Genomic DNA, 16,453 nt, shown 5'->3' with positions numbered 1-16,453 from the left:
TTACCCCCATCCGGCCAGAGCAGCTGCCAGGTAAGGTATGTAGCTAGAGCGAATGACCCCTCACTCGAGGCGAATTGAAGGACCAGTGACGTGCCGTTGCCGACGACCTCACCTGAAATAGTGGGAAAGGGTCAGACGCAAGGTACCTTCCATTTTACCTTACCTTGGCCAGCCGCCAATCCAGGCACACCTGCCTCTACTACCATCGTACTGCCCCAATTGCTGTCAAACTGCGAGCCTCGACGGATTGACATTTGATTCCAATTCGTCTCCACCTCTCAAGTTCCCATCATCTTCACCAACTACCTCCCAATCCTTCCGCACTCGCCATCGATAGATCCCAAAGAACCACCCCCACGTCCACCACTAATCACATCCGCATTCCTCTCAGGCCCTCAACTCCAATCCCGCGATTCGCGCCAAACTGACACACGTAACAAGCCGACTGCTCACCGCTACCGTCACTCAACCTCTCAAACAAATCCCCCCCTTCCCAGGCACCTGTCTTGTCCAAACCTTAACCAACTTGAACCCCCCCGTCCAATGACTCCAAATATCACACAGACTCTCTTTCCTGTCCATATCAAGTAAAGCCTGGCCGCTTACATACCACCTCAATCACCATTCAGGAAGTTTATAACTCCTTATCCCGCCCAAAGTCGGCATGCGCAACATTTGAATCTGGGACTCGGCGGATCTAGATCTAGAACTCATTAGCCCCTCCATCTACATGTTTTGCTTTCCTTGTCTCGTCTCCCTGCCTAATCACCACTACCACCACAGTACCTCAAATCAACTGAAACAAAATTGAGGAACGCTCGCGCCTCGCTGGGGCGGGAGGCAGGAACTTGTTCGAATAAGTATAAGTATGAGCTAGAGCGGTTCTGTCTCTCTCGTACGGTTCCAACTTTCCATCCGAGCCCGGGCCTATCACTCGATTCCCCTTCCCGGATCCCGGGTCAACAACGCCCATTCCAATGGGAAATCCCTCCAACCACGGATACCTTTCGCCGGGAACGGCCGCGAAAGCTGGAGGCAGATCAAACACGCGCCACTCAACTCTGTCATCCTCACTACCTACTTCACTGATGCCAAAGTATCAAATTCCGAGCAGCTTCGTCCCCACGTCTGTGAGACCCTTGCATACAAATACACACAGTCTGCTCTTGGCCGTATCTCACACACGGTCACAGATGTTCCTTGGCGTACAGTCAAATATACCGTTCAAGCCGATGTATCGGTCACTTCCGAAGCAGGTCTCGAGCAATTATCCTCGGATACAACTCCAGAGAAATTGATAACCAGCAAATCCCCCAACACCACCACCCACTTTTTCGCTACCTTAACTTACACCTCTGAGGTAATCCTCCGGATGAAGCACTACAGTCTGACATATTGGCGCCATCATGACATGTCCCCCCACCCCCACCTTACACTATATCTCCAAGCTCGGTAGAATTCCGACCTTGTCGTCTGGACTTTAGATCTTTAAGCTCTCCGGCGACCGGGTCAAGTGAAAACTTCCCGCAGCTTTTGCCAAATTACATCTAGCTTGGTTTCTGGCAATAAGTAATCGCCCATGCTTAAGTACATACCGCCAATAATTCCGATGGTAAAAACTCCGGTCGGAATAATTAATAGTCATTCATTCCTCGGGCCGCACATGTGAACCACCATCAACCGGCCAACCGTCATACAATACAATTGAATTCATCTCAGACTGAGTTATTCGTAAAGCGAGAAGCATGATGTGGGATAGAAAAACGAGAGACAGAGAGAGAAAATAGTAACCATGGAAACGTTGGTTGCTTTCCCCCTCCTCCACCGCCTTCAACCTCCCCCATCATGCAAAAGTCATGACTTTGTGTGTGTTGCGGTGTTGGTATGTACGGTATCAGTCATCTTTTCCCGATCAGATCAATAGCTGCTTTGCCCCCCCTTTTTGTCATTCTCTCCCTCAAAATAATAAGAGATTTCATCCATCCCGACGGGCTGTTCCCCCCTCTGATTTTTTTCCCCCACCATCAACAACACTTGTTTAGAAACGATGTCTCTTGTCGTTCTTTGCTCTCCAGGCAGTGTAACCGACGTAGCCGCTGCCGAGGACGCTAAAGAAGAGGAAGACCTTGAAGAAGGTCCACGTCCAGCTGCCGCCGCTGCCGCTGTCCTTCTTGATCGAGGAAGATCCCTTCTTGCCCTTGCCGCTGCCGGGGGTCGTCTTACTGGTCCCCTTGCCGGTCTGCGTCGTGTAGAGGTTCTTGGCCTGCACCGAGATGATGTCGTGGTTGTCGCTGAGCTCGCCCGTCTCGGCGCTGAAGCCGAGGTAGGCGATCTGGGGAATCGCGGGGGGCTCGTTGGTCTCGAAGCAGAGGGTCCAGTCGCCTTCGGTCTTGTACTGCAGCTCCAGCTTGAGGAGCTTGTCCTGGAAGTATGTGACCTTGGCCTTGGTGGGCACACTCGCGTGGCGAATGCCGCGCGCGGAGCAGCCGGCGAGCTCCGTGTTCTTGCCATCGTTGTCCTTGTCGTAGGAGGTCTTGCCGTCGCCGAACATGGCCATGACGTAGGGGAAGACGGTGCCGGGGCGGTTGTTCTTGTATGTGTCGAAGAAGATGCCGAGGCCGTCAAAGTTGTCAGGGCTGCCAAAGACGGGTCCCGCCTGGCCGCGGTTCTTGGTGATCCACATGGCGAAGCCGTCGCCGTAGAGCTGGTTCTTGCCGTGAATCTTGAACTCGACCTCAATCTCCCAGTTGGTCGCTGTCAGAGGCACTCTCGAGAAGAGCCAGCCGGTCTGCGACGGGCGGTCGGATGTCAATCGGATGTAGCTGCAATCGTGTTCCTATGCCTTAGCCTTCGGTTTCTTTTCCCTCTTTTCTTTCTGCCACAAAGAAACATATCTCCAAGCCGATTCGATAGGGAAAGAGTAGGTGTAAAACGTACGAGTCCGTCCTGATGATTGTGTCTCCGCCAAAGTCGTACCACCGACTTGCCATATCGGAATCGAGGTAGGGCTATCGCGAATAGTCTCAGTAAAGTGCACTCAGGGGTTATGGTGGCGCATGGAAAGCGCGGGAGTCGCGAACCTGGCTTAGGGAGTGCGTTCGGAGCTAAACGAGAAAGTCAGCTTCATCGTTCTGTCTACAACATGCGCGCACACTCGTGTTGCAGCTGAGGGGGACAAGATGTTGGAACGAACCGCAATGCTCTTGACTTCTCCATCATCCGCCTTTGCGGTGCCCAAGGCGATTGCGGCCAGCCACACGGCCGAAAGGGACTGCTTGAACCACATGGCTGAGGTTGCTTAAAGCTCGAAACGAAGAGAGGAAACCCAAAAGAGAAAAGGAATTAGACGGTGATGCGCGTCGCGAACGAAGGAGGAGAAAGGGCCGCCGGGTGGTGCAAAATGGATAGAGCCGCAATGTCCAGCGACGGAGAGGGCGTCGTCGTCGTCGTTTCGGCAAAACGTGTCGAAGGGGGTTGTGGACGTCGTGGTGGTGGCCCGGTGGGTTTTGCTGGCTTGCTCGTGTGTCCCCTTCTCAGGCCGTTAGCTGTCCTCTTTTTTTGGCTGATGGATCCTGATTCCTGGGGTCAGCACGTTTTGGAGCTCCTACCCCTGCTGTACGCTAGAGCCTAGGTGTGCTTCAGGCCAGGCACCCTGCCATTCACCAACTAATACAGCGCACCTCCGACCGCTATTGGGTGGGCCCTGGGCTTCCGCTTTTCTCACTGAGGTGCGTCACTTCCAGAGGAAGGCCAGAACATCGAAACCCTGCCTCAGGCTTTTGCGCTTGCGCCACAGCAGCCTTGTAGCACCAGCCACTTCAACTTTTTTTCTCCCAGAGTCGGCTTCAATGCGAAGCTAGCCGGCCATTTGGGATCAATTTCGGCGCATCAATCGCCAGTTAAGAACGTCACTATTCTAGTCAATCCAGTGCAATTTTCTCCCTTTCCCTATTTCAACTCATACCCAGTCATACCGCAAGACTTGAGAAAATCAGACGAAAAAATGGAGTCCACAACTGTCAAGAATGCCGTCATGAAGCAGGTCCTCCAGGAGGCAAACCTGGCCAACGCCCGCGTCCTCATTGAGGTAAGTCACCCAGCCTTCCCGAAAGCCCTCTACGAGAGACCGGGGAGCTAAATACGCAATTGCAAATAGAAACTCCAAGAGAACTGCTTTGAGAAGTGTGTGCCCAAGCCCGGCAGCTCCCTGTCCAGCGGCGAGACGACCTGCATGACCTCGTGCATGGAGAAGTACATGTCGGCGTGGAACCAGGTCAACCAAGCCTACATTGCACGGATAAAGCAGGAGTCCAGCAACCCCAGCCTTTAAATCGACTCTGGCATGATGAGGAAACTACACTAGAGAATGTGTTCGTGTACGATTACTGTACAACAATACTGAAAAGGGGGCTTTGTAAAGTCCAATGAAGGCATTCAGGTCAGGGAAGAGATTCCTGAAGTAGGGAAAGCTTCCGATGGCGGAGTGATGCAGCATACTGCGTCAGGGAATCGGACATCAACGAAATGTACACAAGATTCGCGTCAAAGAGCATAACGAATGAAAGGGGGATGCGCCTAGACATGCTGCTACGCCGAAAGAAGAACGTAGATGCATATAGAGAAACGAGCCGTTGTATGCTTCTCAGGGTATCTTGTAGAGGTAGAAATTTTTACTCCGCCAGGCCCTTCTTCTTCGCCTCCTCCGCCTCGCGCTTTCTCGCCAGGTACCGCTCCTTGGCACTCGAGATCTCCCCCTCCGTCTTCCTCGTCTTGGTGACCCGCTCGACCTTTTCGCGCTCCGCGTCCTCCTCCTCGCGGGACCGTTTAAGGGCAGCCTCCAACTGCGCCTCGAGCATCCTCGTCTGCCGCTCCCGCATCGCGCCTTTGCCGCCGGAGCCGACGAAACCTGTGCCGGCGCTGCGCTCCGGCCTGCTCTCCCTCGGCCGCGCAGCCTCCTCCCTGACCTGCGCTTCCTTCTTGGCCCCGACGTTGAGACCGCCCCTGAGCAGCTGTCGCTTGTCCACCACCTGCCCGTCTTCGTTGACGGCAACGGCGCCGCCTCTCTGGTTGATCTCCCGCGCCACATCGGCCTCAGACTTCTCTTTCGATGTATCGTCTTCTTCTTGTACCGCCGGACCGGCCTTGGCCTTGTCCTCGGCCGCTCTCACAACCTCGGCATGCCTCTCTTCGCCCTTGTTCAAGAGATTCTTGTAAAAAGCGCTCATGCCGCCCGTCTTGTTCTTCTTGGCCTCCTCCTCCTCCCGCCTCCTCTCCTCCTCTTCGATCCGCCGGTTCTCCTCCTGCTGCTTCTTATACGCCTCCGTGACAAACTTTTCCTTATCCGCATACTCTTCGCCCTCAGCCTCCCGCTCCCTCGCAATCTTCTTCTCCTCCGCAATCAGCGCATCCCGTTTCCGCACGTCGGCCGCCGCGAGCAGGCTCTTCATGTACTTAGGCTTCCTCTCCACGTCTTCCTTGGTCGTCTTCTTCTGCGGCTTAAACGATTCGTACACGCCATCGTAGTCGTACACGCTCGGGTCGAGCTCCTCCGCCGCCTCGGCGTGCTTCTTGGACGTGAGCGAGCCCGAGAGGTCGCCAAACATGGCGCTCTCCTGCTTCTTGGTTCTGCTCGCGGGCGGTTGTGTCGGCAGGGCATTCTTGCTCTTGAGCTTGCTCTTCCTCCCTCCGCTGTCTTGTCTGCTGGAAGAGGAGTCGACTTCAAGACCGCCTAGCTCGTCTAACGACTCGATCTTGGTTCCTGAGTTGGGTGCATCGTTGTCAGAGTCGTCGTCGCCGCCGCCAAACGCTGTGGCGCCAAATGGCTTCCGTTTTCCAGGCGCAGGTTTGGATGCGCCGGGCTTCTTGCCTAAGTTGAGGCCGAACGATAAGCCTGGTTTGCTCATTGTGTAATGTGGTGATGTTGGGTTGAAGAATAAAGCCAAGGCGAAAGGTGTGTCGCGCAGTTCAGGCAGATTGTGCACGGTCCACCGGCACATCCACTAATGCATCCGACTGCTGTACCCCGGCTTCCTGCCGAAGCCGCAGTGGGGCCGGCTTCGTCGGGGAGCTTATATCAATCAGTCAACGACACGGCCAAGGTCGGCTTCAGCATCGTTATATCATCCTGTTCGAAATCTGATCACCGAATGCGGAACATTCATTGCAATACACATGACATATTTGACTATTACTTTGATTTCGTATGGGGAATCTATGGAACGTAATTCTATCTCATAAATAGGTGCTGGGTCTCGCACCGCTATTAAACCATTCTATTTACCCCTGCCAATTTGGTGCGTTTGGTTACGACTACGTCCCAAAGCTCCAGGCGTGGGAAGATGAAGCCAAAACTCCGAACGATGCGTTCTCCCCAGCTCTTGGTAGAGACTCCAAATGTCGTGCAACGTGGTGATACTCAAAAGCAACAAAGGGAAAAAGAGAATTCACAGCCGGACTCGTCCTTCGCTACTACCGCCACCGCCAAACCATCGTCGAATGTCAGACTCGACCCCGCCACCGTTACCACTGCCGCTACCGCTGCCTGGCTCGTCATCATCGCCACCCATCCACTTGGGTTTCTTGATGTCCTGGAACCATTGTGGGGGCTCAAAGGTGTCCATCGTGTTCTTCATCCGATGGCCCAGAGACTCGAAAAAGTTCTGATCCTCCTCTGGCTCATCACGGTACGGCCTGTTTCGGGACGATTGGCCCGATTGACGGTTAGTAGTGGCCCGCACAGGAGACCTTGCTGGAGAGGAGGCGAGGCCGTTGCGTCCGCCAGGAATCGTCAGGACAGGAGCGGATCTCCCGCCCGACTCCAGCCTAGCGAAAGCCTCTTCACGGCGACGCAAGGCAGAGTTGCCGCCCAGCTCGCGCTCAATGAGATCGCGACCTTCCCTCCATGACCCTGTGCCAAAGACTCGTCCATCGCCGTTCTCGTCATCATCATCGATGAATTCGCCGCCGAAGCCAAACATGCGCTTGACCTTCCCGTACAAGCCAAATAGAGTGGCCGCCACTGGGAGCAGTACAAAAACGGGGAAAAGGTAGTCTGCCCAGCGGCCCAATGGGGTAAAGTTGACCAGCGTCCCGAGGAAGCCATAGAATCGAGTCTTCTTGTAAATTTCGCCAGATAGGAAGGTCATAAAGTTGTATGACAGAGGAACACTGAGCTTCGCAACTTGTCCGGAATACCAGAATGCTGATTCATAAGCCGTATTGCGCTTCACGAGCGCACGCCCGCGCCAAGTCTTCACCTCCGTCATGGTGATAAACGTAGCCGCACACATGTAGAGTAGCCAGAGAACCGAGATAAGTTGTCCAGCGAAACCAACTTGGCCCTTCTCTCCGACCCAGTGATGGACAACGGTTAGACGGATGACGGACAGCTGAGGGAACGCGGCCTTGACCAGCTCCGACCAGATGATGAGAACCGAAGCAGCTGCCAGGAACACGCCCAAGGCGATGCAGGCATAAGGCTCAAAATGGTAGTAGTAAATATATCTGGAGTACGGCGTGTGGACGGTGAATCGATCCCAGAACCCAGCGTGTGGTGAAGGGGCGGCAAACGTCAGCTTCTTGGAGGCGGCGGAGTCGAGAATTGCTTGCGTGTCAGAGGCATCCTTCAACAAATCGTTCCACTCGTTCACGTAACGGGACCGTGTGTGGCGGGCTCGCATCAGCTTCCTGGACAAGTCCGCCATGAACTTCTCCGTGATAACGGTTGGCAGGGCGCGCGTGTCGCCAACAACGGTGCGAGGCTGGGATTCGGGCATATTGGCGCTTTCAACGAGCTCGTCGATCCACTCGCTAAATTTGACTGCGCTGCCAGTCTTCCGACGGCCGAGCTCCGATACTTGTAATTCGACATCCTCCAGGTTCAGCAGGGAATCCTCCATCTTTTCGTATAATTTCGGTGCACGAATCTGTAGTCGACGCAGTCTGCCGCTAATAGATGCGTACCGAAGTAGTCGCCGGGGCACAGAGACCAAGCCGTGTCCCATGAGGTATATCGCGAAAACTAAGCCGTAGAAATATGCGAGTGCCATGAAGGAGGCTTTGAACTCGAAAGCGCCGACGCCGTATCTGGCGAAAAGGTACGTGAGGCCGATGGCAGCAGATCCGAATACCATCGCATGGTATTGCGCATTTTGACGGAGTGAGTACTTGAGACAGTCTTGCGGTTCGCGGTAGCCGGAGTCGGAGTATTCGCCAAGGATGGGGAGGATGAACCTGTAACAAATGTTTAGCAAACTGGCCAAGGGGAACAACTACGGCGAGCCACGCACCATGTCAAGGCAAAAGTGAGCCAGTAAGTAATCCTCCACGACACCAGCAGCAATCGCTGGGGGAGCCAGATACCGCGCGTGGCCTCATCGTCGGTCCTAGCGCTGGAGGCCAAATCGATCGGAACGAGCAGTACCATGCACGCGGGCAGCCATAATGCGAAGAAGATGGGAACCAGGTAGAATGCGGGAGTTGTTCGCAAGGGTAGGAAATGGCGCAGAATCAGTAGGACGATGACGGAAATGACGAGGAGCGCAAGGAGCGCAAAGATTTCCGATGGCACCGGCGACGAGGCGCTCACGACGTGGAACATTGTGTCGTGGTCGAGACAGCGTCCATGAGGCGCTGCGTTTCCAACTTGTATCGATCTTTCGAAGGTTGTCGTCGCAGATGTTGTATTCCTTCCGTTGTGGGCGGGAAAAAAAAGAATTACGTTGGGTAGGAAGGCTTCGTAATGCGCGCCGGAAGACGGGGGAACATCTGTAGGCTTCCGGAAGACTCTCCAAGAAAGCGCATGCGCACCCTCTGCGGATAGGAATGTTTTGACACAGGGGATCAGACTACAATCTACGAGGACCAGGTCATGTGCACGGACCCGGGGTGTTGGAAGGTCCGCAAACGAGCGGGTTTACGTCATCTGCACTACACTCGCAGGTGTCCACCTTGTGTTCTTCGCTCCAGTTTAGTTGATGAAGACCTTCCGGGTCCCAGTCGTCGCTCCCGGCAGATCCGCTTTTCCTGCTGAAGCAGCCGGTCTAGGCGCGGGATTGTACTTCGGATCAAGGTCCCTTCCCTGCTATCGAAAGGGGGAAGTATTCTTAGAAGCCACGATTTGAAGATCTCTGTTTTCGTTGGTTTCATTCAATGTGTCTTTCAACATCGAGTGCAAATTTTGAGGTGTTAATGTCTATTCTATAATGCCGGTCTCCCTCTTGGTATTGGGAACTATGATTATGCCGCTCGACAGATTAATCCCAGAAACAATTCGGCGTTGTAAGGTAGTTGATATCTAAGAGACAGGGAACAATCTCAGTGCTACTTCGCTTCCTGGAGGCAAGCTGCTTCAAAGCCAAATTGCTCTGCTACGCCCAAATAATACATCCTGAGAGCAACTTGAACGAGGCATATCAGCATCGAGTTGTGATAATTGCTTTCTTTATCAGTTTCGGCAATCGTTCACAACAGCCAGAGTTAAAATGATACGAGATCCCTTAGTTTCAAGAACACGAACAAGAACCAAAGCTTTGAGAACGGCAAGTTGTCAGATTTCAGCATCAACTTACGCAAGTACGGCCTATACGCATCGTTCTTAGTTCCCCATTTTCAGTCCAACGACCTACTCCAACCTACGTAGGATATCTGGTACATGAGTATGGCTGTATTTAAGACTTGCCAGGGTTTCTCTCTCGTTTACCATCAACCTACCGAGTCAATAGTAAAATACTAAACGTCTGTTTCCACGTACACCTGCGCGAAGCAGTAAAGGTGCGGTGGGAAGGCGGCTTCAAGTATCTCAGCACGCTTAGGTAGGTCACTAAACACGCTCAAATTACCACAATACTCTCACCCTGTTGGGAGTAGCTCAACATACGCAGTCTACGTCTCGTACGGGTGGTAATATCTCCAGTGAGGTTATCGACGGAGGTAGATCAACACTTTTGAGGGACCTTGTCTCGCAGACTTACAAGACAGCCATCGAGTTACCATCCCGTCATCAACCCGCCTGGTCGAAACTCATCGCGAACAGAAAAGGTCCTCGATAGACTACAAGAGTCACTACAAACCCCTTGAAGTCAACTCACTTTTGTGCAAACAATCACATTCAAAGCCCTCCAGCAAAAACTGTAAACAACTAAACTTGCATTTGAATTCCAGTCGTTCCCCCCGGTTGCCTCCCTAATCCAGGATATTCACAATATCAATACACGTGTAAAGAGTAAAGTTTTCATGCGCTCGTACTCTCTTACTTCGACAATCCCTTCCGCCACAGGCGCTCCCTCCTCCGTTGCCGCCTAGACACCAATTCCTTTTTCGGCTCCTTTTCGCGACTCCCGCCGACTCCCAACTGAGGCGTACTGGGAAATTTGTAGTCAAATCCCGATCCCTTATCCCCCCCAACCGTCATCCAGATGAAAAAGCCCAAACCCGACCCGTTGTGCCGCCGCCGCCGTCCTACCTTACGGGATGTGATGCTGGAACCAAGAGGGAAACCCCTTCCCCCAATCCCAACTCCAGAACGCAATCACCGCATAAACAGACCGGAGAAGGAAGAAGAAAAAACATTGAAATAGAATAAATCTTTTTTGTCGTGAAGAACGAGCTTTTTACTCCCAGCGACTATGAGCTTTTCCACTGAAAGAATAAGGCAGAGGGATGCAGGGGAGCGACCTCTTCCACGCTTCCGAATGTATAGACAAAGTATGCAAAACCAAAAGCCAGCGTCTACATTAGACCCCCTCGGGAAGCAAGTCACCATGGCCAGCCCGCCCAAAAGAAGTCCAACGTGCGCCATATGACTTCTTTGCCCACGCAAACCCCAGTCAGGAGTCGAAGAGACGTGAAAGCTTATCTGGCGCCACCAAAGGCAAAGTTGCCAAAGACCCCGCCTCCCCCGCCTGGGGTCATTGGTCCCATGGAGATGCCATTGGTGTTGTGTGCTTGCGCGGCAGGCGTGCTCGCGAGACCGACACTACCGGTATTGGGCGTACTCGGCCCTCCATTGTGCTGACCATTGGGGCCCTGATTTTGCGCCGAATCTTGGTTGCCACCGTTGTTACCGAACGGCAATCTCTCCAACACCAGGAGCTCCGGAATACCCAACCCCCAGACCTTGCCCACATGCTCTTCTGGAATCTCCCCATTAAAGATCTTGTCGCGCATCTGGAAAAAGACCTTGCCCGTAAGCAGAGAGTCTGAGCCGGCCTGATGCGCATTGCCCACGCGCTTGATCTTGAGGGAGTCGGCGATATTCTCGAGGCCAGACTTGTGCTCAAACTTCTGGAGGATATCGGCGCTGCTAGGATCGCTGGGGGTAAGGAGCCCAGAGTTGTGAAGTCGAATGGCGTGCTTCATCAGGTGCTTGACGTCGTAGGCCGACGGGAAATACAGCTTCATGACTTGATCAAAATCCGATTCGTCGTTAGGGAGGTCGTTGCATGTCAGCAGCTTGGTAAGGTAGCCAAAGTCGTAGCCTCCGTGGAAGGAGATCCACTTCACGTTGTCGAAGCATACCAGACCGGATGGGATGAGAAGGGAGGCGAATTCGTGAGGGTCGATGCCGTCTCTCTCGAGAGACGCAAAGTCAATTCCGGCACTCGATAATGATTCGATCGACTTCTCGTTATACATGTCGTCCTTAACGGAGAACTTGAAGTTGAACTGCCATGCATACGGGAACGGCCCTTGCGATGCTGCTCTCCGTTGAGCAGCACTCAGCTCAATGTCTTGCTGCGAGTTTGGTCTTGCTGGCGGCGTCTCGCCATCCTCGTTGAAAAGCGTCAGTCCGATCTGGATGACCTTGAGCATGTCGACGTTGGTGCGCAGACATTGGTAGTGGTAGTCACTCTTTCCTCTGAAAGAGCCCATTGGCCGTGACACGACGCCTGGGAATTCCGTGTCCTGTGATGTGTACTGTCAGCCTCAATCCATCATCTAGAACACCTAGCATATCTGCTAACCATAGCAATGTACGGGTACTTGTCGACGAGCTCCCGTAGTACCGCCATCTCCTCGTGAAGGTTGTGTTTCCACACCTCCCTTATTCTACCCTTGTTCTGCGTCGTCCGCGCCGGCGCCGCGCCATGATCGAGCCCAAAATTATGTTGCTGCTGCCCGTGCTGCTGCTGTTGCTGCAAGCTGGCCGCGTGCGCAAAACCCATCCGCGCAGCATGGCTTCCGAGACCGGTGTCGGCGCCGAGGGGAAAGCCACCGTTCAGACCGGGAGTACCGCCGAGGACGTTTCCGTTCGAAGAGAAGGCGTTCATCTGAGCGGCGTTGTTGATGTAGGAAGGGTTTGCTCCTAGAGGGGGTCCATGATTCGGGCCGTGGCCTTGGGCGTGGGAGGGGAACTGTTGGTGGTATGGCGATATGGTATTGGGCCCGCCAGGGAACCTAGGTAGCTGTGGCGGCATAACAGACTATGCCTCTCGAGAGGTTCGTACACTGAAATCGAAAGTTCACCGTGTCGTCGGGCAAGGTCGCGTTGGGTTCTGAGGGGTTGTGGACGGTCCACGGCCCTGCATTTGCGTCTGGAGATGCGAGTGAGGGACGAGGTGGTTGGCAGTACAGAAGCACCTTTGTTCTTCCCCGCTGATGGTCGGATTGGCTCGTTTTGAATGTACGAGAAGGGCGATAATTTCGAGAGGGGATAAGTCGTCGCGTCGAGTGATGCTTGCTGAGTGATGCTGATCGTCGTTCTGGGTTCGTGCGGAGCTAAAGCGCTGGGGAGAACGTCTGGTTATCTCGGATTTGGACAGAATGTGTGGATGAGGCCCGAAGGCTTGCTCTGGTTGACCGACCGTGGAGGACGAGGGGTGGTCTGTGCGAGACCAGAGCCCGCCAGGTACGTACCACGGTACTTTCCGCCGACAACATCTCAAAGATCTCCAATCAGCTTCGCCCCAACTCGACTGACCACCACCAAAGAGTCCATTGTTGTACGGCAAGACGACATTCACACAGCAATTATGCAGCCAACGAGGTAATTGCTCTCCAAAGCGCTCAATTGATATAGTGAGATGGAGAGCAGACTGCTGACGCCCATTTGACACCAGGTTAGCGATGGCGGCCACCCGCGGCCAGAAGCCCAACATCACCGGCTTCGACATGAGAGCCTTCAAGGAGGCGGCCGGCCAGCCCAGATACGACCCTTGGGAGAGAGCGTGAGTGGCACTTGAGCACGAAGCCCCCGACGAACACCGCGACATCCGCTGACAATGGAGACCACAGAGAGTCCTGGAGATACAAGGGCCCCTTCACGCGATTCAACCGGTTCAAGGGATCCTTCCCCGGCCTCGGCATCGCGACCGTCGCCTTTGCGGGCTACTGCGCCTACGAGTACTTTTTCTTGACCGACGACCACCACCACGGCGACGCCCACGGAAAGGACCACCACTAGATTGCCGAATGGATTGGTTGTGGGGGAGACGGAGAAGGGGAATACTCCGCTGTACATGTACCTCTCGAACCGGCAGACCGGCTCGCTGGAAGGATTTAGATGAGGATGAATTTTGTTTTCCGCTTTCAAGATATCGTGTGACTCTCAAGAGTGTTGTGAACAACAGCCTGGCTTTGATGCCGGTGGCTAATTGTGGATATGTCAGAGCGTTGCCCGCTGCCGACTCCAACCGTCAGGTCGATGAGAAGGAGAAAGCCTGACGAACACGCAAAGTCCGATTCTGAAAGGCTCCATTGGTCTCACTGGTAACTGTGGTATTGACCGTGGTTGCTCTTCTTGTCTGTATAGCCGCTTGCCCCTCCAAAGTCGACGGGGAAGCTGAATGGGCGCATGGAAACGGGCTACCACCACTTGCTTTCCTCTATTCTCTGATCAGCAAGCTATCGCCCATTGTCCTGCGGCGCGACAGACAGTTCCTTCTAGCTATACGCGGGCAACGGCATCACAATTTAGAGCATTGATCATATGATGTTTTGTTGCTGAATCTACACTACGTACACAGGTACTCAGGAAAGCTCGCCATTTGCGAATACCTCTATACGTAATGATCATATGGTATACGAAATAGACTGAACATCAAAACATGACTGAAGCAGACCATATAAGAGGAGTCCAGTCTGACGCTATTGCCAGAAGCGGCCCATCCCCAGATCCACGCAGCGGGCCAAAACGTATTTACGAAAGGAAGAGATGAGCAGGCTACGGACCTTAGAATCTCAACCATCAGCCATGAACACTTGCTTGACTTGCATTCTCCTAGTGAATCACGACAAATCGCCACAGAAAAGCCTAGAAAAATAATAGAAATCACCACTCTGCCCTCCCAAGACCACGTCCTCTTGGCACAGACACCCGTTTCCACCCATCATCTCATAATTCTCACCTCCCTCTCTCTTACCCGTCCAAGCTTCCTTGGCCTTCTCCCTCCCCAACGTCAGCCTGCCAATCTGAGATTAGGTGCTTACATTTTTTCCGTCTCGACACAACCCTATTACTCCCATAGATTCGATTCGGTCTTACCCAAACATGTCACTAAGGATGCGTGGATGTCACAACGAGGAAATATTGCAGTAGCCAGACAGATTTCTTTCATTCTCTACCAAATCGTCTGCCAGTGACGAGGTATATGCCCCCATGTCCGCTCTCAAAGATTTCAACAATGCCAGCTCATTGGTATCGGTTTGTCCCATCATGTCCAAAGAAACTCCTAACTCATGAAGAAGAGAATATGAACCCCAGGAAACGCCAGTCATGCCGCGGAGGATAGCTCGCGCGGTTGGGGGTATGCAGATCACACATGACGACACAGTCAGTCAAGTCTAAGCCCGTTGACGACGTCCAACGCACTGTCGACACACGACTCCAGCTCCTCAACACGATGCTTCAATCCACGGTTCTCGTCTTTCAGCAGACTGACCGTATCCCACGCGGCCCGCTGGTCCTGCCCGCGGCAGTTCGAACACGATGCCGCGCCTCCCTCCTCTTTCGCAGTGTCGCCTGTAACCCCTCTCATAAGTTTCTGGAAGACGCTTGCCTGCTGTGGTGACGGTTTCGATGTCGGCGGCGGCCGTGAGGTTCTCGGAGGGCCGAGCGAATTGGACTTTGATGGGGTTGCTGATGCCTCCGATATACTGCCCTCGAACACGCTGGGTGCGGCGGTGGTAGGACTTCGTGACCTCGAGAAAACGCTGGCGTCCTCGACGCTCTCCTCGTCCGTGTCGAATCCCGCGCTCTTTCTCCACTTTCTCCTGGCCTGGTCCTCTTCGGCGCCGAGATCTTCGGATATTGACGATCCCTCGGAAATCGGACGATTCCTTTCACGCATCGCCCTCTCCTCTTGCCTGGCCTTCTTCTCCGCGTTCAGTTCGGTCATAAGCTGTTGCATCGACTGTTCCTGCTCGGCCACCTTGGTTGCCATGTTTTCAAGTTGGACTTTGAGGTGTTGGATCCGTGTGTCCGCCTCATCGTTTTCTTCGTTTTGAGCGTCCTTTTCGACTCGTAGTTCTATCAAGGCGGCATTTTGCCTTTGATAGGCGGTTTGGAACTTTGTTAACAGGCCAACGGCCGTAGCCTCTAGGTTTTTGAAGGCCGCAGGCGAGAAGGCGTCTCTGTGAGTCGGAGAGGTAGGAGGGAAGAGCGCTTCCTGGATGTTCATAGACAATAACTCTTCATCCTGCTGTGGGCTGACTTGTGTTGGTGTGTTCTTGGAGAAGGGCGAGCTGAAGAAGGCGAACCGTGATGTACTTGGCGAAACTCCTTTGGGTGTTGTCTCCGTTGAACCGGTTTGTCTTCTGCGTAGCCTGTTTGTAGGCGTCCCCTCTATCGTATCGTCGTTCGTCTTGGCTTCCTCTGTATTGTTGGGAGATCCACCTAGCCAGCCGCTCAGTATGCCTCCTCGAGTGGCATCTGAAGGCTTCCTGCTGTCTCCCGTGAGAGGCATATTGACCGACAAGGGGCGGCCAGACCCTCGCTCAAGGGATGGCGAGAAGGTGACTTGTGGGACGGATTTGCTGGTAGAAGGGAAGTTTGGTACTGAATGCTGTCTCTGGTGACCAGAGTGTAGTCGAGGAAAGCTTCGATCGGCTCCAGACGAGCTAATGCGACACGGCTCGGGCTGGACAGGCGGGTTGGTGTTTAAGGCAGCACCGGGGGTAGCGCTTGGGGAAGCAGGATCGTCTTCTGGATCAACGCTCTCAGGCCCATGTGCACGACGTAGAGTTTGAGTCTTGTCCATTCCAGAGGACTTGGTTGGGCGTGGGAAAGACATCGGGGAGTCGGGTGTGGAGGCGGCGGCGTGACGGCTTAGCATGATAAGTTAATGTTTCGTGTGGGACGGGCAATATGTGTCTCCCAGCTTGAGTCTAGCTGTACGGCCGGGGGTATCGCGGGCTTGGGTTGGCAGCCAGACCAAGAACGTAAATGGATCGACTCGGGCCACAAGCAACGGAAGGGGAGGGGCGGACGTCGCGAGCTAGGAGCAACCTAGAGTCA

The 16,453-nt window shown here is 53.9% G+C and overlaps 7 protein-coding genes across 7 annotated transcripts; 2 read left to right on the top strand and 5 right to left on the bottom strand.

The window, feature by feature from the left end:
* Positions 1 to 2,038: 2,038 nt before the first annotated feature.
* On the bottom strand, positions 2,039 to 3,286 carry CABS01_00036 (legume-like lectin family protein; the record flags this gene model as incomplete). The annotated part of the gene is made up of 4 exons (XM_060533420.1): positions 2,039 to 2,822; positions 2,938 to 3,008; positions 3,081 to 3,104; positions 3,194 to 3,286. The coding sequence occupies 4 exons, from the start codon at positions 3,284 to 3,286 to the stop codon at positions 2,039 to 2,041; spliced, it is 972 nt and encodes a 323-aa protein (XP_060405934.1).
* Positions 3,287 to 4,003: 717 nt separating this feature from the next.
* On the top strand, positions 4,004 to 4,330 carry CABS01_00035 (mitochondrial import inner membrane translocase subunit TIM13; the record flags this gene model as incomplete). Its single annotated transcript, XM_060533419.1, has 2 exons — positions 4,004 to 4,087; positions 4,157 to 4,330. 2 exons carry the CDS (start codon positions 4,004 to 4,006, stop codon positions 4,328 to 4,330), a joined length of 258 nt encoding a protein of 85 aa, XP_060405933.1.
* A 340-nt stretch (positions 4,331 to 4,670) lies between these two features.
* CABS01_00034 (coiled-coil domain-containing protein 55) lies at positions 4,671 to 5,903 on the bottom strand (the record flags this gene model as incomplete). The annotated part of the gene is made up of 1 exon (XM_060533418.1): positions 4,671 to 5,903. One exon carries the CDS (start codon positions 5,901 to 5,903, stop codon positions 4,671 to 4,673), a length of 1,233 nt encoding a protein of 410 aa, XP_060405932.1.
* Positions 5,904 to 6,443: 540 nt separating this feature from the next.
* CABS01_00033 (LMBR1 domain-containing protein) lies at positions 6,444 to 8,599 on the bottom strand (the record flags this gene model as incomplete). The annotated part of the gene is made up of 2 exons (XM_060533417.1): positions 6,444 to 8,232; positions 8,289 to 8,599. The coding sequence occupies 2 exons, from the start codon at positions 8,597 to 8,599 to the stop codon at positions 6,444 to 6,446; spliced, it is 2,100 nt and encodes a 699-aa protein (XP_060405931.1).
* Positions 8,600 to 10,851: 2,252 nt separating this feature from the next.
* CABS01_00032 (CAF1 family ribonuclease) lies at positions 10,852 to 12,416 on the bottom strand (the record flags this gene model as incomplete). The annotated part of the gene is made up of 2 exons (XM_060533416.1): positions 10,852 to 11,904; positions 11,964 to 12,416. The coding sequence occupies 2 exons, from the start codon at positions 12,414 to 12,416 to the stop codon at positions 10,852 to 10,854; spliced, it is 1,506 nt and encodes a 501-aa protein (XP_060405930.1).
* A 649-nt stretch (positions 12,417 to 13,065) lies between these two features.
* CABS01_00031 (NADH-ubiquinone oxidoreductase B12 subunit family protein) lies at positions 13,066 to 13,402 on the top strand (the record flags this gene model as incomplete). The annotated part of the gene is made up of 2 exons (XM_060533415.1): positions 13,066 to 13,166; positions 13,234 to 13,402. The coding sequence occupies 2 exons, from the start codon at positions 13,066 to 13,068 to the stop codon at positions 13,400 to 13,402; spliced, it is 270 nt and encodes an 89-aa protein (XP_060405929.1).
* A 1,369-nt stretch (positions 13,403 to 14,771) lies between these two features.
* Positions 14,772 to 16,271, bottom strand: CABS01_00030 (uncharacterized protein; the record flags this gene model as incomplete). The annotated part of the gene is made up of 1 exon (XM_060533414.1): positions 14,772 to 16,271. The coding sequence occupies one exon, from the start codon at positions 16,269 to 16,271 to the stop codon at positions 14,772 to 14,774; it is 1,500 nt and encodes a 499-aa protein (XP_060405928.1).
* Positions 16,272 to 16,453: the final 182 nt, after the last annotated feature.

The sequence above is a fragment of the Colletotrichum abscissum genome (assembly GCF_030869225.1).
Source record: "Colletotrichum abscissum strain IMI 504890 chromosome Unknown Scaffold_1.1, whole genome shotgun sequence".
Taxonomy (NCBI): domain Eukaryota; kingdom Fungi; phylum Ascomycota; class Sordariomycetes; order Glomerellales; family Glomerellaceae; genus Colletotrichum; species Colletotrichum abscissum.
The sequence above is the reverse complement of the archived record's forward strand: the minus strand, read 5'-3'. Positions and strand labels throughout refer to the sequence as shown.